Source organism: Lepidochelys olivacea (genome assembly GCF_965140295.1).
Source record: "Lepidochelys olivacea isolate rLepOli2 genome assembly, chromosome: 1".
In the NCBI taxonomy this organism is placed as follows: Eukaryota; Metazoa; Chordata; order Testudines; family Cheloniidae; genus Lepidochelys; species Lepidochelys olivacea.
In genome coordinates, this window is record NC_140411.1 from 297,104,745 (window position 1) to 297,121,021 (window position 16,277).

General features: G+C 43.1%; 1 protein-coding gene across 2 annotated transcripts in view; it reads right to left on the bottom strand.

Annotated features, from left to right (window-relative positions):
• Positions 1–7,247: 7,247 nt before the first annotated feature.
• Positions 7,248–16,277, bottom strand: part of ANO6 (anoctamin 6) — a 135,939-nt gene continuing 126,909 nt past the window's right edge. For both annotated transcript variants that reach the window (XM_084621058.1, XM_084621059.1), the window contains exon 20: positions 7,248–9,660. In XM_084621058.1, coding sequence (XP_084477184.1) covers positions 9,454–9,660 — 207 coding nt within the window. In that variant the 3' untranslated portion in view covers positions 7,248–9,453. The remainder of the gene's footprint in view (positions 9,661–16,277) is intronic.

The window sequence follows — 16,277 nt, forward strand, 5'->3', positions numbered from 1 at the left end:
TCCCAACTCCCTCCCAATGACTCAATGTTACCTGAGTCAGGTAATCGACTTAAGAACACACTTTTATTTCAGTGAAGCTGTGCCCTTCAAGTCTCACCTCTGCTATAATGCTTAAAAGAAATCAGCCAATTAATAACGCTTATTTATGAGAATAGCAGCATTTTATTTATAATTTAAATTAAGCAAATGTGTTTATTTTGGTATCCTTTCCCCCTTAACTGACAATAGTTTTTTGGGATTATAAACTCTTTGGTGAAGGGACAGGACTTATCACACTAGGTACCACAATAAAAATAATAATCTACAAAAACTAAATTTTGAGCCTAAATTACCTACCCAGCTTCCCACGGTACTGACTGGAGAGACACTCATAGCACGAATGTGATCCACACTGATCACAATTTGATTATGTTTGGAATTTGGGTTATATTTTAGAAATAGAGGACTGGGGATAAAAGATGTATTCAGAGTTGTTGTAGCCATGTTGGTCCCAGAATATTAGAGACACAAGATGCGTGAGGTAATATCTTTTATTGGAACAACTGAAACAGTAATCTTGAGACTGGGCAATTCAGAGAGCAGGTCGTAGTGATTAAACTAAGATGGGGGGGGATTAATGAGGGACCCTTGATGAATATGCCTATGATGATAAATGATGATGAATGCCTATGAAGATAAATGGTTTTGCAGTACCTGCATGCACCAAGGGGCTCAGAGTGATGGAGGCAAGTCAAAGCAGTAACATCTTTATACTAAAGTTGTGAGTTCTGCAAAGGGGAAAACTGTCCTTGGGAAAAGGGCCTTGCCCAGTGGGGGTGCTACTATAAAACAAATTTTAATAAATTGAAAAACCACCCATGGCTGAATATAGTTTTTCAAAGGGCTGGGGAAAAAGTAGAGTTAAACATACAGTCTGAAGGAAGAATTCAAATCTCCAGCATGTTGCCAGACACTGGTGACTTGCACCTGGGTCTTGATAGCTGGGTGACTTGCAAGGAGTTGGCTGGGAATGACGGGGAGAGGGGGGCATCACAGCAAAATTCCAGCAGTGTGCCCCACTGTTTGGTGTGTTCAGCTAGCTCTTCACCAGATGTGAGTGGCAAGTCATGAACCACAACAGTGTGCAGTGCTGGTGCGGGGAGGATGGAGCTTGGACAAGAAGGCTGAAGCACCAAACCCTCACCCAACAGCACCCACTGCTTCTATCAGCATGCCACCCCTCACCCAGGAGCACCTCCCCCATTACTAACACATCCAGCAGCACCCATGCAAGTGTCTTTTCCCACCCAGTAGCACCCATCACAACTCCTCCCCATCCAACAATCCCTACCAACACCAAGCCAGTCAGATTTTTTCTGCGACTACATGTCTTGTAAGGCTCCTAATTTTGGGTGCTATCTCTTGGTCTTCCAAGTGGTTGGCTGGGCCTCCCATTGGGACAGGGTGCCCTCACTTGTCCCCAAAACTCTGCACTTTCACAGGGGTGACCATCTGCTCACTAGCCCTGCCTCCTCCCACAAAGCCACAGCCTGGATAGGCTTGGTGCTGCAGGCTTCAGCGGGATGGAGGCAAAACCCTTCACCAACAGCCTGGGAAGGGAGCAAGATTCTGGCTTCCAAACACATAACTGAGATGAGGAGCCTTCCTAGCTCCACCCACAATGCAGGAGAAAAAGTACTGCTGCCCCAGGGGACGCTGGAGAGTCGGATGAGTGCAGAGACACTCAAGGTAGACAGGGGGCACCAGGGAGAGGAAGGGAACACAAAAGGGGAGGGCTTGTCAAATTCAAGGAGGAGCCAGGAAGAGGGGGAAGGATGGGGGAGAGGATCGATTTGAGGGCATGGAGGTGGGCAAAGTGATTAATTTAATTGTGGTTAAATCTATAGCAATAAATCCATGTATAGCCATCAAATATGCAAATTAGGATGAAGTTGCATAAACTCTCCATATTCCCAGCCCTACATCCTTAACAGGCACCCAGTGACTCACCTGGGTGATTTTTGGCTGGCAAAATGTGTGGATTTTGGGGTTTTTTTGGCCCTCTAATAGCTGGCCAACTGAGGCTAATGCAGAGTGATCACTTTAGATAAGCTATTACCAACAAGAGAGTGTTTTTTTTGGGGGGCAGGGTGTTGGGGGGGGGGGGAAAACCTGGATTTGTGCTGGAATTGGCCCACCTTGATTATCATACACATTGTAAGGAGAGTGATCACTTTACATAAGTTATTACCAGCAGGAGAGTGGGGTGGGGGGGAGAGAAAACCTTTTGTAGTGATAATCACCCATTTTTTCATGGTTTGTGTGTATAAAAATGTCTTCTGTACTTTCCACAGTATGCATCCGATGAAGTGAGCTGTAGCTCTCGAAAGCTTATGCTCAAATAAATTGGTTAGTCTCTAAGGTGCCACAAGTACTCCTTTTCTTTTTGCAAATACAGACTAACACGGCTGTTACTCTGAAACCTGTAACTACAGAGACCTACACAAAATTCTTCTGGAACTGGAGGGAGCATCCTCTGCCATGAAGCAGCTGTGAGTTCTGTTCCCTGAGTGCCATGGCTCTGATTTAGCTGATGACCAGGGTGTATGTGTGTGACCCTGTATTGTTAGTGACTAAAACTACTGAATGGGGAAAATATAACAAGTCAGGTCGACTAAAAGCAAGAGTGGTGAGTTAATAAGTACAGTAATGGGTGTTGCTGAGAGCCTCAATCAATTCTTTGCTTCATTGTTGACTTGCAAAACGGAGTTGTATTTCAGAGATTAGTGTTGTTTTTTAGGGGCTAATCATATCAAAGCACACAATCAACAAATTAGAAAAATAAAAGGTGCCAGTTCTCATGCTGTTTCAGCTTGCAAATAAAATCCAATTTACAGAGCAGGCTCAGGAAGAATTCAATACTGTGCTATTACTTGGCTGTTGAGAAATGTTTCTTTCTTACTAGAGAAATATCCCCCAAATAAATTAAAGTTCACACAGGTTGTGTTGCTGCTGTTATACCAAGTCATGTCCTAATCACTGGGTACATGTACAGTGCCCGAGCATAATGGGGCCCTCAGTGTTCTAACTTTGTATGTCCATATGCGGAATGAATTTTGTTATATGCACCAATATGGAGGTTATGTGGGGGCTGGGGCGAAGGGTTTGGTGCAGGGGGTGAGAGCTCTGGCTTGGGGTGCAGGCTCTGGGGTGAGGAAGGGGCCGATGGGTTCGGAGTGTGGGAGGAAGCTCAGGGTTGCGTGCAGGGGGTGAGGGCTCCAGCTAGGGGTGAAGAGTCTCTGGGGTGGGGCCAGGGATAAGGGGTTCAGGGTGCAAGAGGGGGCTCAGGGCTGTAGCAGAGGATGGGGTGAGGGCTCTGGGGTGGGGCCAGGGATGAGGGGTTTCGGGTGCAGGCTGCCCCGGGGCTGTGGTGGGGAGAGGGGACTCCCCGCAGCCCTCTCTCGCCGCAGCAGGTCGGGGCCGCGGGAGAGGTGTCTCTCCCTGGCTGTGGCAGCTCCGGCTGGGCTGAGGGAGGGTCTCCTCTCCTGAGGAGTGCAGCAGGGTTGGGCCTGCACTCACCAGCGGCAGGAAGTGCAGGGACCCAGCCCCTAACGTGCCACCGGTGAATGCTGGGAGGTGGTTCCCCCGTTCCCCCAAGCCAGCCCCCGTCCCCCCGCGGAGGCCTGGGGCCAGCCTCCCCCACCCCACGGAGGCCTGCCCCCCCATGGGGGGGTGGGGGTGGGCTGAGTAGGGTCCCAGAATAGCTAGTGATTGCCCTGCCCCTATACCGGGCTTAATAGGCAGCTGCGTGGCTGCGAAGCTTACAGGGAACTTAAGCCCTGATCCTGGAGTGGGCTGTGTAGGTCTACGTAATACAAATAAATATTTGCTCTAAAGCCACCAAGCATGCTTTCTTTCCTGAGAGGAATTACAGTAGCCCCCCAGCCCCCTTTTACCAGACATGAAATGACAGAGCATTAAGCAAATTCCAGAACTGGTGTAAATTGGTGTAATGCCCATGGCAATCTCTAGGCCAAATTCTCCTGTGAGGTATATAGTGGAGTAAGCTACTCAGCTGGAGTTTGTTAGAAAATGGGTGCAACTGGTAAAACAGTTTAATTGTGCCAATCTGGTATGCAGTGGATATGCAAAATAAGAGTAATTCTCTTGAACAATGGCAAAAAGGGAAGGAGGTAGCAGGTAAACTACTAACAGTCAAAGCAACTAACAAGGGCTGCAAAATAACTTATTCTTGCTGATGCATATGAGCTGCACAAAGCGTGAGCCCTAGGCTTGACTGCCTTGTCTGCAACAGAATTTAAGCACATTAACACATTAGCTAACATTTAAAAATAGGTCCATTTTCCTAGCATAGACAAGGCCTAATATGATGCTACATCCTCTATACCCATAGCTTGTAAAATGCACTCAGCATTAGCTGAGGTTATGGCAGTGCAATTTTGTCATCGCAGCACCTGGCCTTGTGAGAGCAACAGTGTAGATGGGTTTCAGAGTAACAGCCGTGTTAGTCTGTATTCGCAAAAAGAAAAGGAGTACTTGTGGCACCTTAGCGACTAACCAATTTATTTGAGCACGAGCTTTCGTGAGCTACAGCTCACTTCATCAGATGCATACCGTGGAAACTGCAGCAGACATTATATACACACAGAGATCATGAAACAATACCTCCTCCCACCCACTGTCCTGCTGGTAATAGCTTATCTAAAGTGATCATCAAGTTGGGCCATTTCCAGCACAAATCCAGGTTTTCTCACCCCCCCCCCCCAAACTCACTCTCCTGCTGGTAATAGCCCATCCAAAGTGACAACTCTCTTCACAATGTGTATGATAATCAAGGTGGGCCATTTCCTGCACAAATCCAGGTTCTCTCACCCCCTCACCCCCCTCCAAAACCACACACACAAACTCACTCTCCTGCTGGTAATAGCTTATCCAAAGTGACCACTCTCCCTACAATAAAAAGAAAAGGAGGACTTGTGGCACCTTAGAGACTAACCAATTTATTAGAGCATAAGCTTTCGTGAGCTACAGCTCACTTCCTCAGATGCATATCGTGGAAACTGCAGCAGGCTTTATATATACACAGAGAATATGAAACAATACCTATTCCCACCCCACTGTCCTGCTGGTAATAGCTTATCTAAAGTGATTTCCAGCACAAATCCAGGTTTTCTCACCCTCCACCCCCCCACACAAATTCACTCTCCTGCTGGTGATAGCCCATCCAAAGTGACAACTCTTTACACAATGTGCATGACAATCAAGCTGGGCTATTTCCTGCACAAATCAGGTTCTCACATCCCCCCCACCCCCATACACACACAAACTCACTCTCCTGCTGGTAATAGCTAGCCTGCTGCAGTTTCCACGATATGCATCTGAGGAAGTGAGCTGTAGCTCACGAAAGCTTATGCTCTAATAAATTGGTTAGTCTCTAAGGTGCCACAAGTCCTCCTTTTCTTTTTGTGAATACAGACTAACACGGCTGTTACTCTGAAATCTCCCTACAATGTGCATGATAATCAAGGTGGGCCATTTCCAGCACAAATCCAGGTTTTCTCACCCCCCCACCGCCATACACACACAAACTCACTTTCCTGCTGGTAATAGCTCATCCAAAGTGACCACTCTCCCTACAATGTGCATGGTAATCAAGGTGAGCCATTTCCAGCACAAAACCAGGCTCTCTCACATCCCACACCTCCCCCGCTTTTTTTTTTTCCCCCGGGGACACACACACACACACACACAAACTCACTCTCCTGCTGGCAATAGCTCATCCAAACTGACCACTCTCCAAGTTTAAATCCAAGTTTAACCAGAACGTCTGGGGGGGGGGGGGAGTAGGAAAAAACAAGGGGAAATAGGCTACCTTGCATAATGACTTAGCCACTCCCAGTCTCTATTTAAGCCTAAATTAATAGTATCCAATTTGCAAATGAATTCCAATTCAGCAGTTTCTCGCTGGAGTCTGGATTTCAAGTTTTTTTGTTTTAAGATAGCGACCTTCATGTCTGTAATTGCGTGACCAGAGAGATTGAAGTGTTCTCCAACTGGTTTATGAATGTTATAATTCTTGACATCTGATTTGTGTCCATTTATTCTTTTACGTAGAGACTGTCCAGATTGACCAATGTAAATGGCAGAGGGGCATTGCTGGCACATGATGGCATATATCACATTGGTGGATGTGCAGGTGAACGAGCCTCTGATAGTGTGGCTGATGTTATGTTATGTTATGTTAGATGGGGTACTGCCATTTTTATGACTAGGTTGTCAGTCTGCTCAGTATAGGGCTAGACACCATGGTGGCAAAAACAGCTAAACTAGTGCTCTAGTGTTACAACCGCCATGGAGCTACACTGGTGTTTAAAAGCAGCTGTGTGGAAAACATAAAAAAGGCAAGTGCAGACAAAGTTTGTGTCTGAAATGGCCAGAGAATCTTTTATCCGACAAGCCTATCCATTCTCCTAGGCCTTTGAAGAGGTTATTGTTGGGCTACAGAGGCGTAAGAGAGTTAAGTGGCTTGAGGTCTGAATGGATGATAGGGAGAGGAAGAGTTCATGAGTACAGTAAGATCCGTAGATTGTTTCTAATTGTATGTACATGCCTAAGTCAAATAAATACCCCACTCCCATCCATAGGGGGCTATGGGAGTAACAAACAGTAATTCATGCTGATTGTGCAGTCCCAGATAAAGGATAAACCTGGATTAGCAAGAGCCCCAGGAAGGGACCCAAAGGCTGAATTATCTGGAAGTAGGGTGCCCGTTATAGACCTGATCCTGCTGGAATAAACTGAATCCCAGATCATTAAAGAGCTTAAATTGTTTTGAAAAAAAAATAAGACAAAAAGAAAAAAGCTTAAATCATGAGTCTTTATGAGAGCATAATGATTTTACCCTCCATATCACAGCTCTGCTGTGGAAAAGGAGGAATTCCATCATCCAGAAAATTTAGAAAAGAAGCTGATAGTTCTCAATAGCAGTGGCACAACTTAATGGCAAGAACTTGAAAATGGGCAGTAATACGGAAAATAGACAATGATAATATTTTTATAATTTAACCATGGTACTTGGTGGCTGCTCTGTTGTTCTGCTTCTGAAAAAGAACAGCACAAATGAAGACACTGAATGCATTTTAAAATAAATTTTATTAAAATGATAAATATAAAGAAATATCTTAATGTTCAGAAATTAATAGCAAATGTTCTTAGCAAAAAATACAAAATATGTATTTTTATGCATCAAATCATATCAACTTCTGAAGAACCTTACAAATATTGGTATTGTTATGTAGTTTATAAAGTTGCTCAAATAGCCTATTAGAGAGACAAGGTGGGTGGATAATATCTTTTACTGAACCAACTTCTGTTGGTGAGAGAGACAAGCTTTTGAGCTTACACAGAGCTCTTTGCAGGTCTGACTTCACTGAATTTATACCAAAGATGATTTTGGCCCACAGCGGATGATGATGTCACAGTTTGTGATCTGCAGCGTCAAAAGCGAAAAAGCTATTTATATTTTCAAGCAGATTCTAATTTTCCCTTTAAAAGGCTAGTGAAATATTCTCCGAGTAACCTAGTTTCTAAAGGAGTTACAAATACTGTTGTTTTTTTCCTCCTGATTGTTTCATTCTTATGCTTCAAAAGTTCTGAGAGGCCTAGTAATCCCATCTTTAGCAGGCAGAGATAAAGTCTATGTAAACTGAACAGAATGTTAAGTATTTTTTTATTTAAGATAATCTTTAAGGCACCATACTTATCACTATGTGTAATTCTGAATTTTGCGCATAATGTTATTCTGAAGGAGGAATAATTGCCAGATGTGGATTAAGGCTACTATGTTCAAGAGAATAATGCTAGATGACAGCAAAAGGAAGAGATAGTACATGCCCTTGGGTATACAGGGATGAGGTCCAGTGGATTGAATAGGTCACTGAGGACCAGGAGCTCCTGCATGTTAATCCCAGCTCTGCCATGGATCACTGTGTGACCATAGAAGAGGCACTTAACTGCTCTGTGCCTCAGTTTCCCCATCTATAAAATGGGTGATAAGTGTTGTGAGGTTATTTACATAGGCCAAATCACAGTCCCATCTCAGGCTGGTCTCTCCTCCATTCCCTCTGGATTTTGACCTTTTTCATTAGGTAAATATTTCCCCACCACCACTGTACTGTAAAAGAGTCTTTAAGGTTAACATGGATTTTTTTTGCATGATGATCATTGATGCGTGTGGTACTGGGAGTGGCTCAGGCTAGCTGCCCAACCTCCTGGGTAGCCTGAGCTACTGTGGCCACACTGCTCTTTTCAGTCTGCTAACCTGAGCAGAGCTAGCATGTGTCTGTTTACCCATGCTGGAAATCACACCTCCTGGCTACTGTGTTGACACATGCTATTTTGTGATGGATTGAATTGCGGTCCAACAGTAGGTCCAACCCTGCATTCCTCGCACACTGAAAACTACCACTGAAGCGAATGGAGTTTTGGTTGTGAAAGAAATACAAAAGTGAGCCCTCTGTGCATACTGATCTAATGTGTGACAAGAATTTAAATTCTCACTCCTGTTACAGGTAAGAAGCCTCCGAGAGCATACAGGTTCTACACAGAATGGGCAAAATGAACTATTTAATGTACATCAACTGGGTAAAGACACATGCCCTGATTCTCCTTTCACTCAGACTGCTGTAAGAAGGCGGGGAATCACCACTTACCTTACGCAGGTATCAGTGAGAGGAGAATCAGGCTTACAGTGCTTCCTCTCATTGTGATTCAGGTCCATTCTTACCACGTTGATTGAAATATCTTGTTATCTGTATAATCCCCACTGCGCATTTCTTAGCTTGTATGGCACATAGTACGCTTATCATGGCAACAGCAATGGCTGAACATCCTAATGTTTAGTTCTTGTCATCTTTTCGTCTTCTGTCTCTTTCTGAGTTTGTCTTTTCCTCTGAGCTTAATTATATAGCTAGTGATTGAATTATCCAGTGACAGCCGCTTCAAGTGATCACAACTCATTCAATGGCAGCTGTGTTGTTTTTAATACAAATGATTTGGTTTCTGAGGGTTTGCGCAAATTGAACAGCAGATGAAATAACCAATTGCTGAATGAAGTGGAAGGTGCTGTGCTGCATTTCAGAATGAATCTGCCCCTTCTTATGAGACAACAGTCTAAAGAAAACTGTGTGACTTCTCTTTTCTGTCCGGCTACAACTATTAAAGACTTCATTTTACTTTTTCCAGTGCCCTACTGGGTCTCATGGTTTTGTATTTTCCAATCCTTGCCTTTATAGCCAATGATGTACAATGATGTTCCAGACATAGGCAAGAGTTACAAGAAACTATTTGCTAAAGGGAGTTAATCCCCAACTTTTGATTAGACATCAGTAATATTTTGATTAGCCATTAGTAACCAGTACTAAGCCAGTTAAGTACTGTCTGTGTGTAAAATTCTTAGTCATATTTAGTTCGGAAAGTGCCGTCTGCTTCTTTCCAGATTCTGTCAGCTATTTTCCCCATTTTTTTTTTCACAACTTTGAGATGATTCTCATGCAGGAGTGTCTGTGTTAAGTATTTCTCTCGTTTGATCTTGCTCTTCGTCTTTTGTGATACATCCGGAATTACGTACGAAACAATAAACTTCACACAGTATATGACATGCTAGGGAAGATGTAAATCAAGAATGTCAGTCACGCAGAACAGGCTATTATTATTACTAATTAGAAGCTGAAAGCCCATGCTGTCGCACAGGTGTAATTCACAATGTCATGCATGGTAAAAAAAAAAAAAAAAAAAAAGCCAAAAATGACTGAGAACTTAAAAACTGGATGGTAACTGACCACAAATCCCATTGATGATTGAACCTGGTGATATTTTGAACAAAAAGAGCTCTTAACCATGCTTGTAGCTGTGTCCACTGCTGCACACTGACGCAACAGATATTCTAGGCTTCAGAGTGATGTTTGAGGTGATTGTGTGTACTGGTTGTGTGGGTGCTTGTGTTGATTTGTGTATGAGTTTTGTTCTGGGAGAGTTGTGTGGATCTGTGCGGGAAGCAAGTGAGGGGCATGTGCTGTAGTGAGGGGCTGTGTACATTTGGGGTTATTGTGTATGCTGGTTGTGTTGCTGTGTGGGTTGTTGATTTGTGTCTAGAGGGAGTGTGCTGGGAGAGTGGTGTTGATTTGTGTGGGTGGTGAATAAGCGTGTGTGCTGTGATGTGAGAATTGGGTCAAGTAATCCACCATCTGTGCAGTCTCCCTCATGCAACCAATGAAATTGTTGCATACAATTAGGAGCAGAATAAGGGTGGTGGATGGTTGAGTTATCTCTACTATCACAATGGTCGAGGCCTCTTGGCATGGCATAGATACATGCCTTACTGTGTTGTACACTGCACAGTTATAATTCGTAAAGTCAAATTGGCTGAGAACTTAAAAGCTGGATGGTAACAGACCACAAAACCAGTGGTGATTCACTCTGATAACATTCTGAACATAAAGAGCCCCCAAAGCACGCTTATAGCTGCTTCCGTCGCTTCATGATGATTGTACAGACATAATAAGCTACAGAGTGACTTTTTTGCAATCTTATTATATAGATGAAATGTTACATTAAGGTACATTTGTGTTTTATACCACAGTAGCTAAATGTCCCAACGAATACAGAAGTCTATAAGGAGCAATATCCTGGGACAGTGACTTCTCCTGTAGCCTTGGGAAACTTGTTACCTGATGACTTCCTTTCTGGGACTGACCTCTCCCCCCTTTTCCTCCCCATCTGACACATCTGGCTTGAGTCTCTCTCTTCCTGTAACTATTGGAGCTAGTGCCAACTTGTCCAGATGACTCCAGGACTTGGGTACATCTCCTCTGACCTCTTACCTGGACACTGACCCAACAACCATTGAAGTCAGTAGGAATCTTTCTATTGACTTCAGTGGGCCTTGAATCAGGCCCTTGAATTTTATACAGAAACATTTAACTAGTGTGCTCCTCCCACAATCCTACACTGCTTCATAACTCCCCAGATGCCTCCACAAAAGCCTCCACCTTTTCCCAGATGACTTCCACCATGCAGTACTTCCAAAGCTGTATGGAAACACAAATTTCTTACTAGTAGATTAAATAGAAATTTTGTAACAACACTGCTTTATTCCACTCTATATATGGATCCTGAGAAGGCCACCCAATAGACTTAGCTGGGGGATACTAGGAGGCGGGTCCATCCCAGAAAGGAAATTGTCATGTAATATGTTTTCCATTCTGGATCCTGCCCTGTTCCTGAGACATTTGGGATGTGATGGGCACAGGGCTGTCCCTAGCCATAGGCAGAATAGGCAGCCGCCTAGGGCACCACTCTGCTGGAAGTCCAGACAGATGGGAAGCAGTGGAGCATGTAAGAGCAGGGATGCTGGGTCCTAGAGAGAGCCAAATGCAGCACAGTCTGAGGGAGGGGATTGGCTGCTGGGGTCTCTGGGAAGGGGGCGGTATGGGTGGGGGAAGAAACTCACCTGTGAGTGTGACTCTCTCCCCTGGCATGAGGTGAGGCAGGCTTGGCGGCTGCAGTATCCTTTTTTGCCCCCCCCATAACGCCCATTCTTCTCTCCCCCCCTCCATGGAGCACCCCTCTCCCCCCCTCCTCCGGCAGGGCTGGGTGAGGGGAAGGGGCGGGCAGGGGGCTGACTGGCTGCGAAAGTGACAGTAACTCACTTCCTCGGCAGCCAGCCAGGATTGGAAGGGTCACATGCAGCTGGCTGGGACAGATAGCATGAGTGAAAAATCAGGATGGGGGTTGGGGTAGGGTGACCAGATGTCCCACTTTTATAGGGACAGTCCCAATTTTGGGGTCTTTTTCTTATATAGGCTCCTATTAGCCCCCTCCCCCTGTCCTGATTTTTCACACTTGCTGTCTGATCACCCTAGGTGGGGGGAATTTGTGCCTATATAAGACAAAGCCCCAACTGTTGGGACTGGCCCTATAAAATCAGGACATCTGGTTACCCTAGCTGGGAAGTCTGTCTCTCCCCGGGGCTGGCAGCTGCGCAGGGCAAGATGAGCTGCTGTGGCTCTGTGGGTGCACCATCACTGAGATCAGATGCTGTGTTAACTTCACCGTGGTCCATTGGGCTGGCAGTGGTGCCCATTGGCGTGTGATTGGACCTGAGGATTTGCTGCTGCTGTTGCTACTCTGCCCCCCAAGAGGTGGATCTTGGGGTACTGCAGTTTTCCACCTATCTCCTCCTCTACTGCAGCTGTTGGACCAGCAGGCTGGGGAGTGAGTGAGCCAAGCATGAAAGCAGTACTGTGTTGCCATTTTAGATTGTCATTTAACAACTTTGTTTGCCAAAAATGCTTGCTAACAATCCTGAATCCAATTTCAATATTTTAAATCAATATCTTAGCCAAAACCAGAAAATTAAGTTATTGACAATTATTTGTGACAAGTTTGGTTTGGGGCAGGGCGTGGGCCAGTTTTCATCAGAGAAACAAAAAATGTTGACTGGCTTTCCTATAGCCCTGTTACTGCTAAATAGAGCCCTCCAACAACTGCAATATGCTCCTCTCCTTACTGGTGTATAGAGTGACCATATGTTGTACTAAGATTCTCTTGCTTTTTTTCCCAGTGAGTCAGTATAGCTTTTGCCAGCCCAGAGGTTGGGCAGCCAATGTCTGATGTGTTCACAATGTTTTGTCCAACTTTCATAAAGTAAATACATGGTTAATATGAGTTAAAAAGGCCAGGGACACTTCCTTGTGAAGAATCTGTGCAGCAGATCATGATAGAGCTGTGAAAATGTCAGTTTTTGATGGAACTTTAGAGGCAGTGATTTATCATGTATTTCTGGCAGCGCCCAAAATGTGCTACTATTGCTAACGTCTTTCCAAACAAAAACAAGGCACAATAGGACTTCTGTAACATTTCTGTGCTGCCTTGATCGAGATGAGATGATTCTGTGCTGACTTTATTTTGGTCACTCTGTGCTTTACCTGGGAGTAAAACTAGGGTTATATTTTGCCACTGTTTGGAAACCCAGCCTATTAAACTGGATAATGCCATTGATCTGTTTACAGTATAAGGTGGATATAGAGTTGTAACTAACATTAAGACTGATGCCCACTCTCAATTTAAAACTAAAAAGTGGCTTTGTAAAAATGACATGGGTTTCCAACTCTACTGTGTCTCAGTCAGGGTGGAGTGCTCTGTGAGGTGTCTTCACACGAGCTCAAGGTCACACACTCACAACTATCCTATATTAGTTATTTTAAATAATATTTCTGATAATCTGATAATTTAAACAGTTATTTCTTTAAAAAACACCCTTGTAAGTTATGTCATATTGAAAACAACTTTCCGGGTCACAAAAAAGAAAACGGAAAGATGAAATAGGATTAGCTGTACAAGCATGGAAGGATTCTATACTTAAGTTTGTATGTCATGAAAACAACAAAGTTGATGAAGATCATCAAGTAAGTGCCGAACAAAATATTTGTGTAGACGAAGCTCAAGAAACGCAACCACACACAGAACAATCATTTGAAACAGATGCAGACACAAAACAAGAAATTACAACAGTTGAAACTGTACTAGCATGGGATATAGATGACACTGGCATATGGCCACAATCTTTAAACAAAGAATTTTGTGCCATTATACTTGAGAAAGGCCCTGGGAGAATAAAAGGTCTTGAATATCCTAAAGACATTAGAGGTAGGAAATTCACAGAAAACAACTACTACAAAAGACTTTCTAATGGTGAAATTGTCAACAGATAGTAGCTTGTGTACTCTAAATGTAAGGATGCTGTATTTTGTTTCCCATGCAAGCTTTTCAATAGCTGCAATTTTAAGATAGCAACCATGGGTATTAATGATTGGAAAAATCTTAGTCACATATTACCGCAACATGAAATGGCACAACACCACATTGAAAGTATGCACAAATGGTGTGAGCTGAGTGTAAGGTTAAAAAATCAGACAACTCTTGATGCCCAAAATCAAAGATTGCTGGAGTAAGAGAAGCAACATTGGCGTTGTGTTTTGAACGTCTATTATCTATTGTTGAATATCTATCAACAAACAATCTTGCTTTTAGAGGAAGCATTGAGAAATTATTCCTGCCCAAAAATGGCAATTTTTTGGGCCTCGTACAACTGCTGGGAAAATTTGACACAGTGATGAGTGAACATCTCCAAAGAGTAACTGAAAATGAAATACAGGACCACTATTTGGGACCAAGAATTCAAAATGAACTGATCATGCTAATGAGTGATAAAGTGAGAGACAAAATTGTTTCATTGGTTACTTTGGCAAAATATTTTGCTGTAATTGTAGATTGCACTCCGGACATAAGTCATCAAGAACAAATGTCGTTAGTAGTGAGATTTGTCAACATTAGTGATTCAGCACAGATTACAGTTAAGGAATCATTGATCACATTTTTAGACAAAGAGGACACTACAGGTTTTGGACTTCTTCAAGCTCTCCTACATGAACTAAAATGAATGGGATTGTCCGTAATGAACATTAGATAACAAGGCTATGATAATGGTGCCAATATGAGAGGATGCATTTCTGGCGTGCAAGCTAGATTGCTGGCAGAAAATCCACAAGCCTTTTTTGTTCTGTGTGCATGCCACAGCCTTAATTTGATTTTGTGTGATATAGCCAAGTCTTCTGTAGAAGCTATTTCTTTTTTTTGGTTTGCTGCAATGCATTTACGTGCTCTTTTCAGCTTCCGCTCAATGATGGCAAATATTCAAAGCACATGTCAATGGTATTACCTTTAAGCCTCTATCTGAGACACGCTGGGAAAGCAGAGTAGAAAGTGCAAAAACGTTGAGATATCAATCTGAGGAAGTTTATGAAGCACTGGTTGCTATTTCGGAAGAAGCCAGAGATCCAAAAGCTAAAAGTGAAGCACAGTCATTCGCCTCTGAAATATCCAGCTTCAAGTTTCTAACGTCTGTCGTAATCTGGTATGACATTCTTGTTAAAATCTCAAGTGTAAGCAAAATAATGCAGAGTCCAATGATGCAGCTTGATTCAACACTTACCTTACTAAACAACACACAAGACTTTTTAGTGAAATACAGAGAAAATGGATTCAAAGAAGCACAGGTTACAGCAAGAGAGCTGTACACAGAGTACACAGGCACTCGGTGTAGAACCAAAATTTCCATGTCCAAACGTGACACGAGTTTCAAGGAAAAAACGGCAAGCGGAATATGAAAGCGCAGATGAGCCGTAGACAATCCAGAAAAGAAATCTGAGGTTGAGATTTTTAATGTTGTGATGGATAAAGCAATATCAGCCGTTGATGAAAGGTTTAATACCTTGCGAGCACACCATGAACAGTTTGGATTTTTGTAAGACATAACTAAATTCAGCGAAATAGGAAAACAAGAGCAGCAAATGACAAAGTGCAAGAACCTAGAGAGCCTCCTGAAGCACGGTGATAGGTTTGATTTAAATGGACTTGAACTGTACGAAGAACTGAGTACATTGTCATTAGTGTTGCCACATGCAAAATCGGTGATGTACATTGTACAGTTTATTCATATCAGCAAACTTGTTGACATATATCCTAATGTGTACATTGCCACTCGTATTCTACTGACAATTTCTGTAACAGTAGCATCAGGAGAACGGAGTTTCTCAAAACTAAAAGCTCATTAAAAACTATCTTCGTTCTACAATGGAACGATTGACTGGTCTTGCTATTCTTGCAATCGAACAAGACATCACTTTGTCTTTGTCATACGATGACATTATTACTGATTTTGTAGCCAAAAAAGCCAGAAAGATCGCTTTTAATTAAAAACAAATCCTTGTTTCAATACCTCTTCATAGAAATTTCCAATAAAATGTTGACAAATTAAAAAAATTATACTATTTGCATCATTCTGTCAATAAATCAGAATTTTTTCTATAGCGCTACTTCTTTAGTGCTAGTCCACCAGCATTACTGTGTTCTTAATTAAGTTAAACTGTTTTTAATAAAGTGCATGTGGCAAGTTTTCCAATACTGTAAGCTTATGTTTGTGTTGCTAAGAGCAAGTCAGGCATAGGGGCACCAGTTTCATAATCCTGCCTAGGGCACCATAAATCCTAAGGATGGCCCTGGATGGGCACTAAGGAAAATTAAAAGGGTGGGAGAGATAAGCAGAAAATAACATTAATTCTTCCCTAAACTTAATAATATCACACTATTTTGAAGCAACTGCTTGGAATACCTTCCTTTTGAAGGATGCCTCTGCAGAGGAATAAAGGCCAAACCTG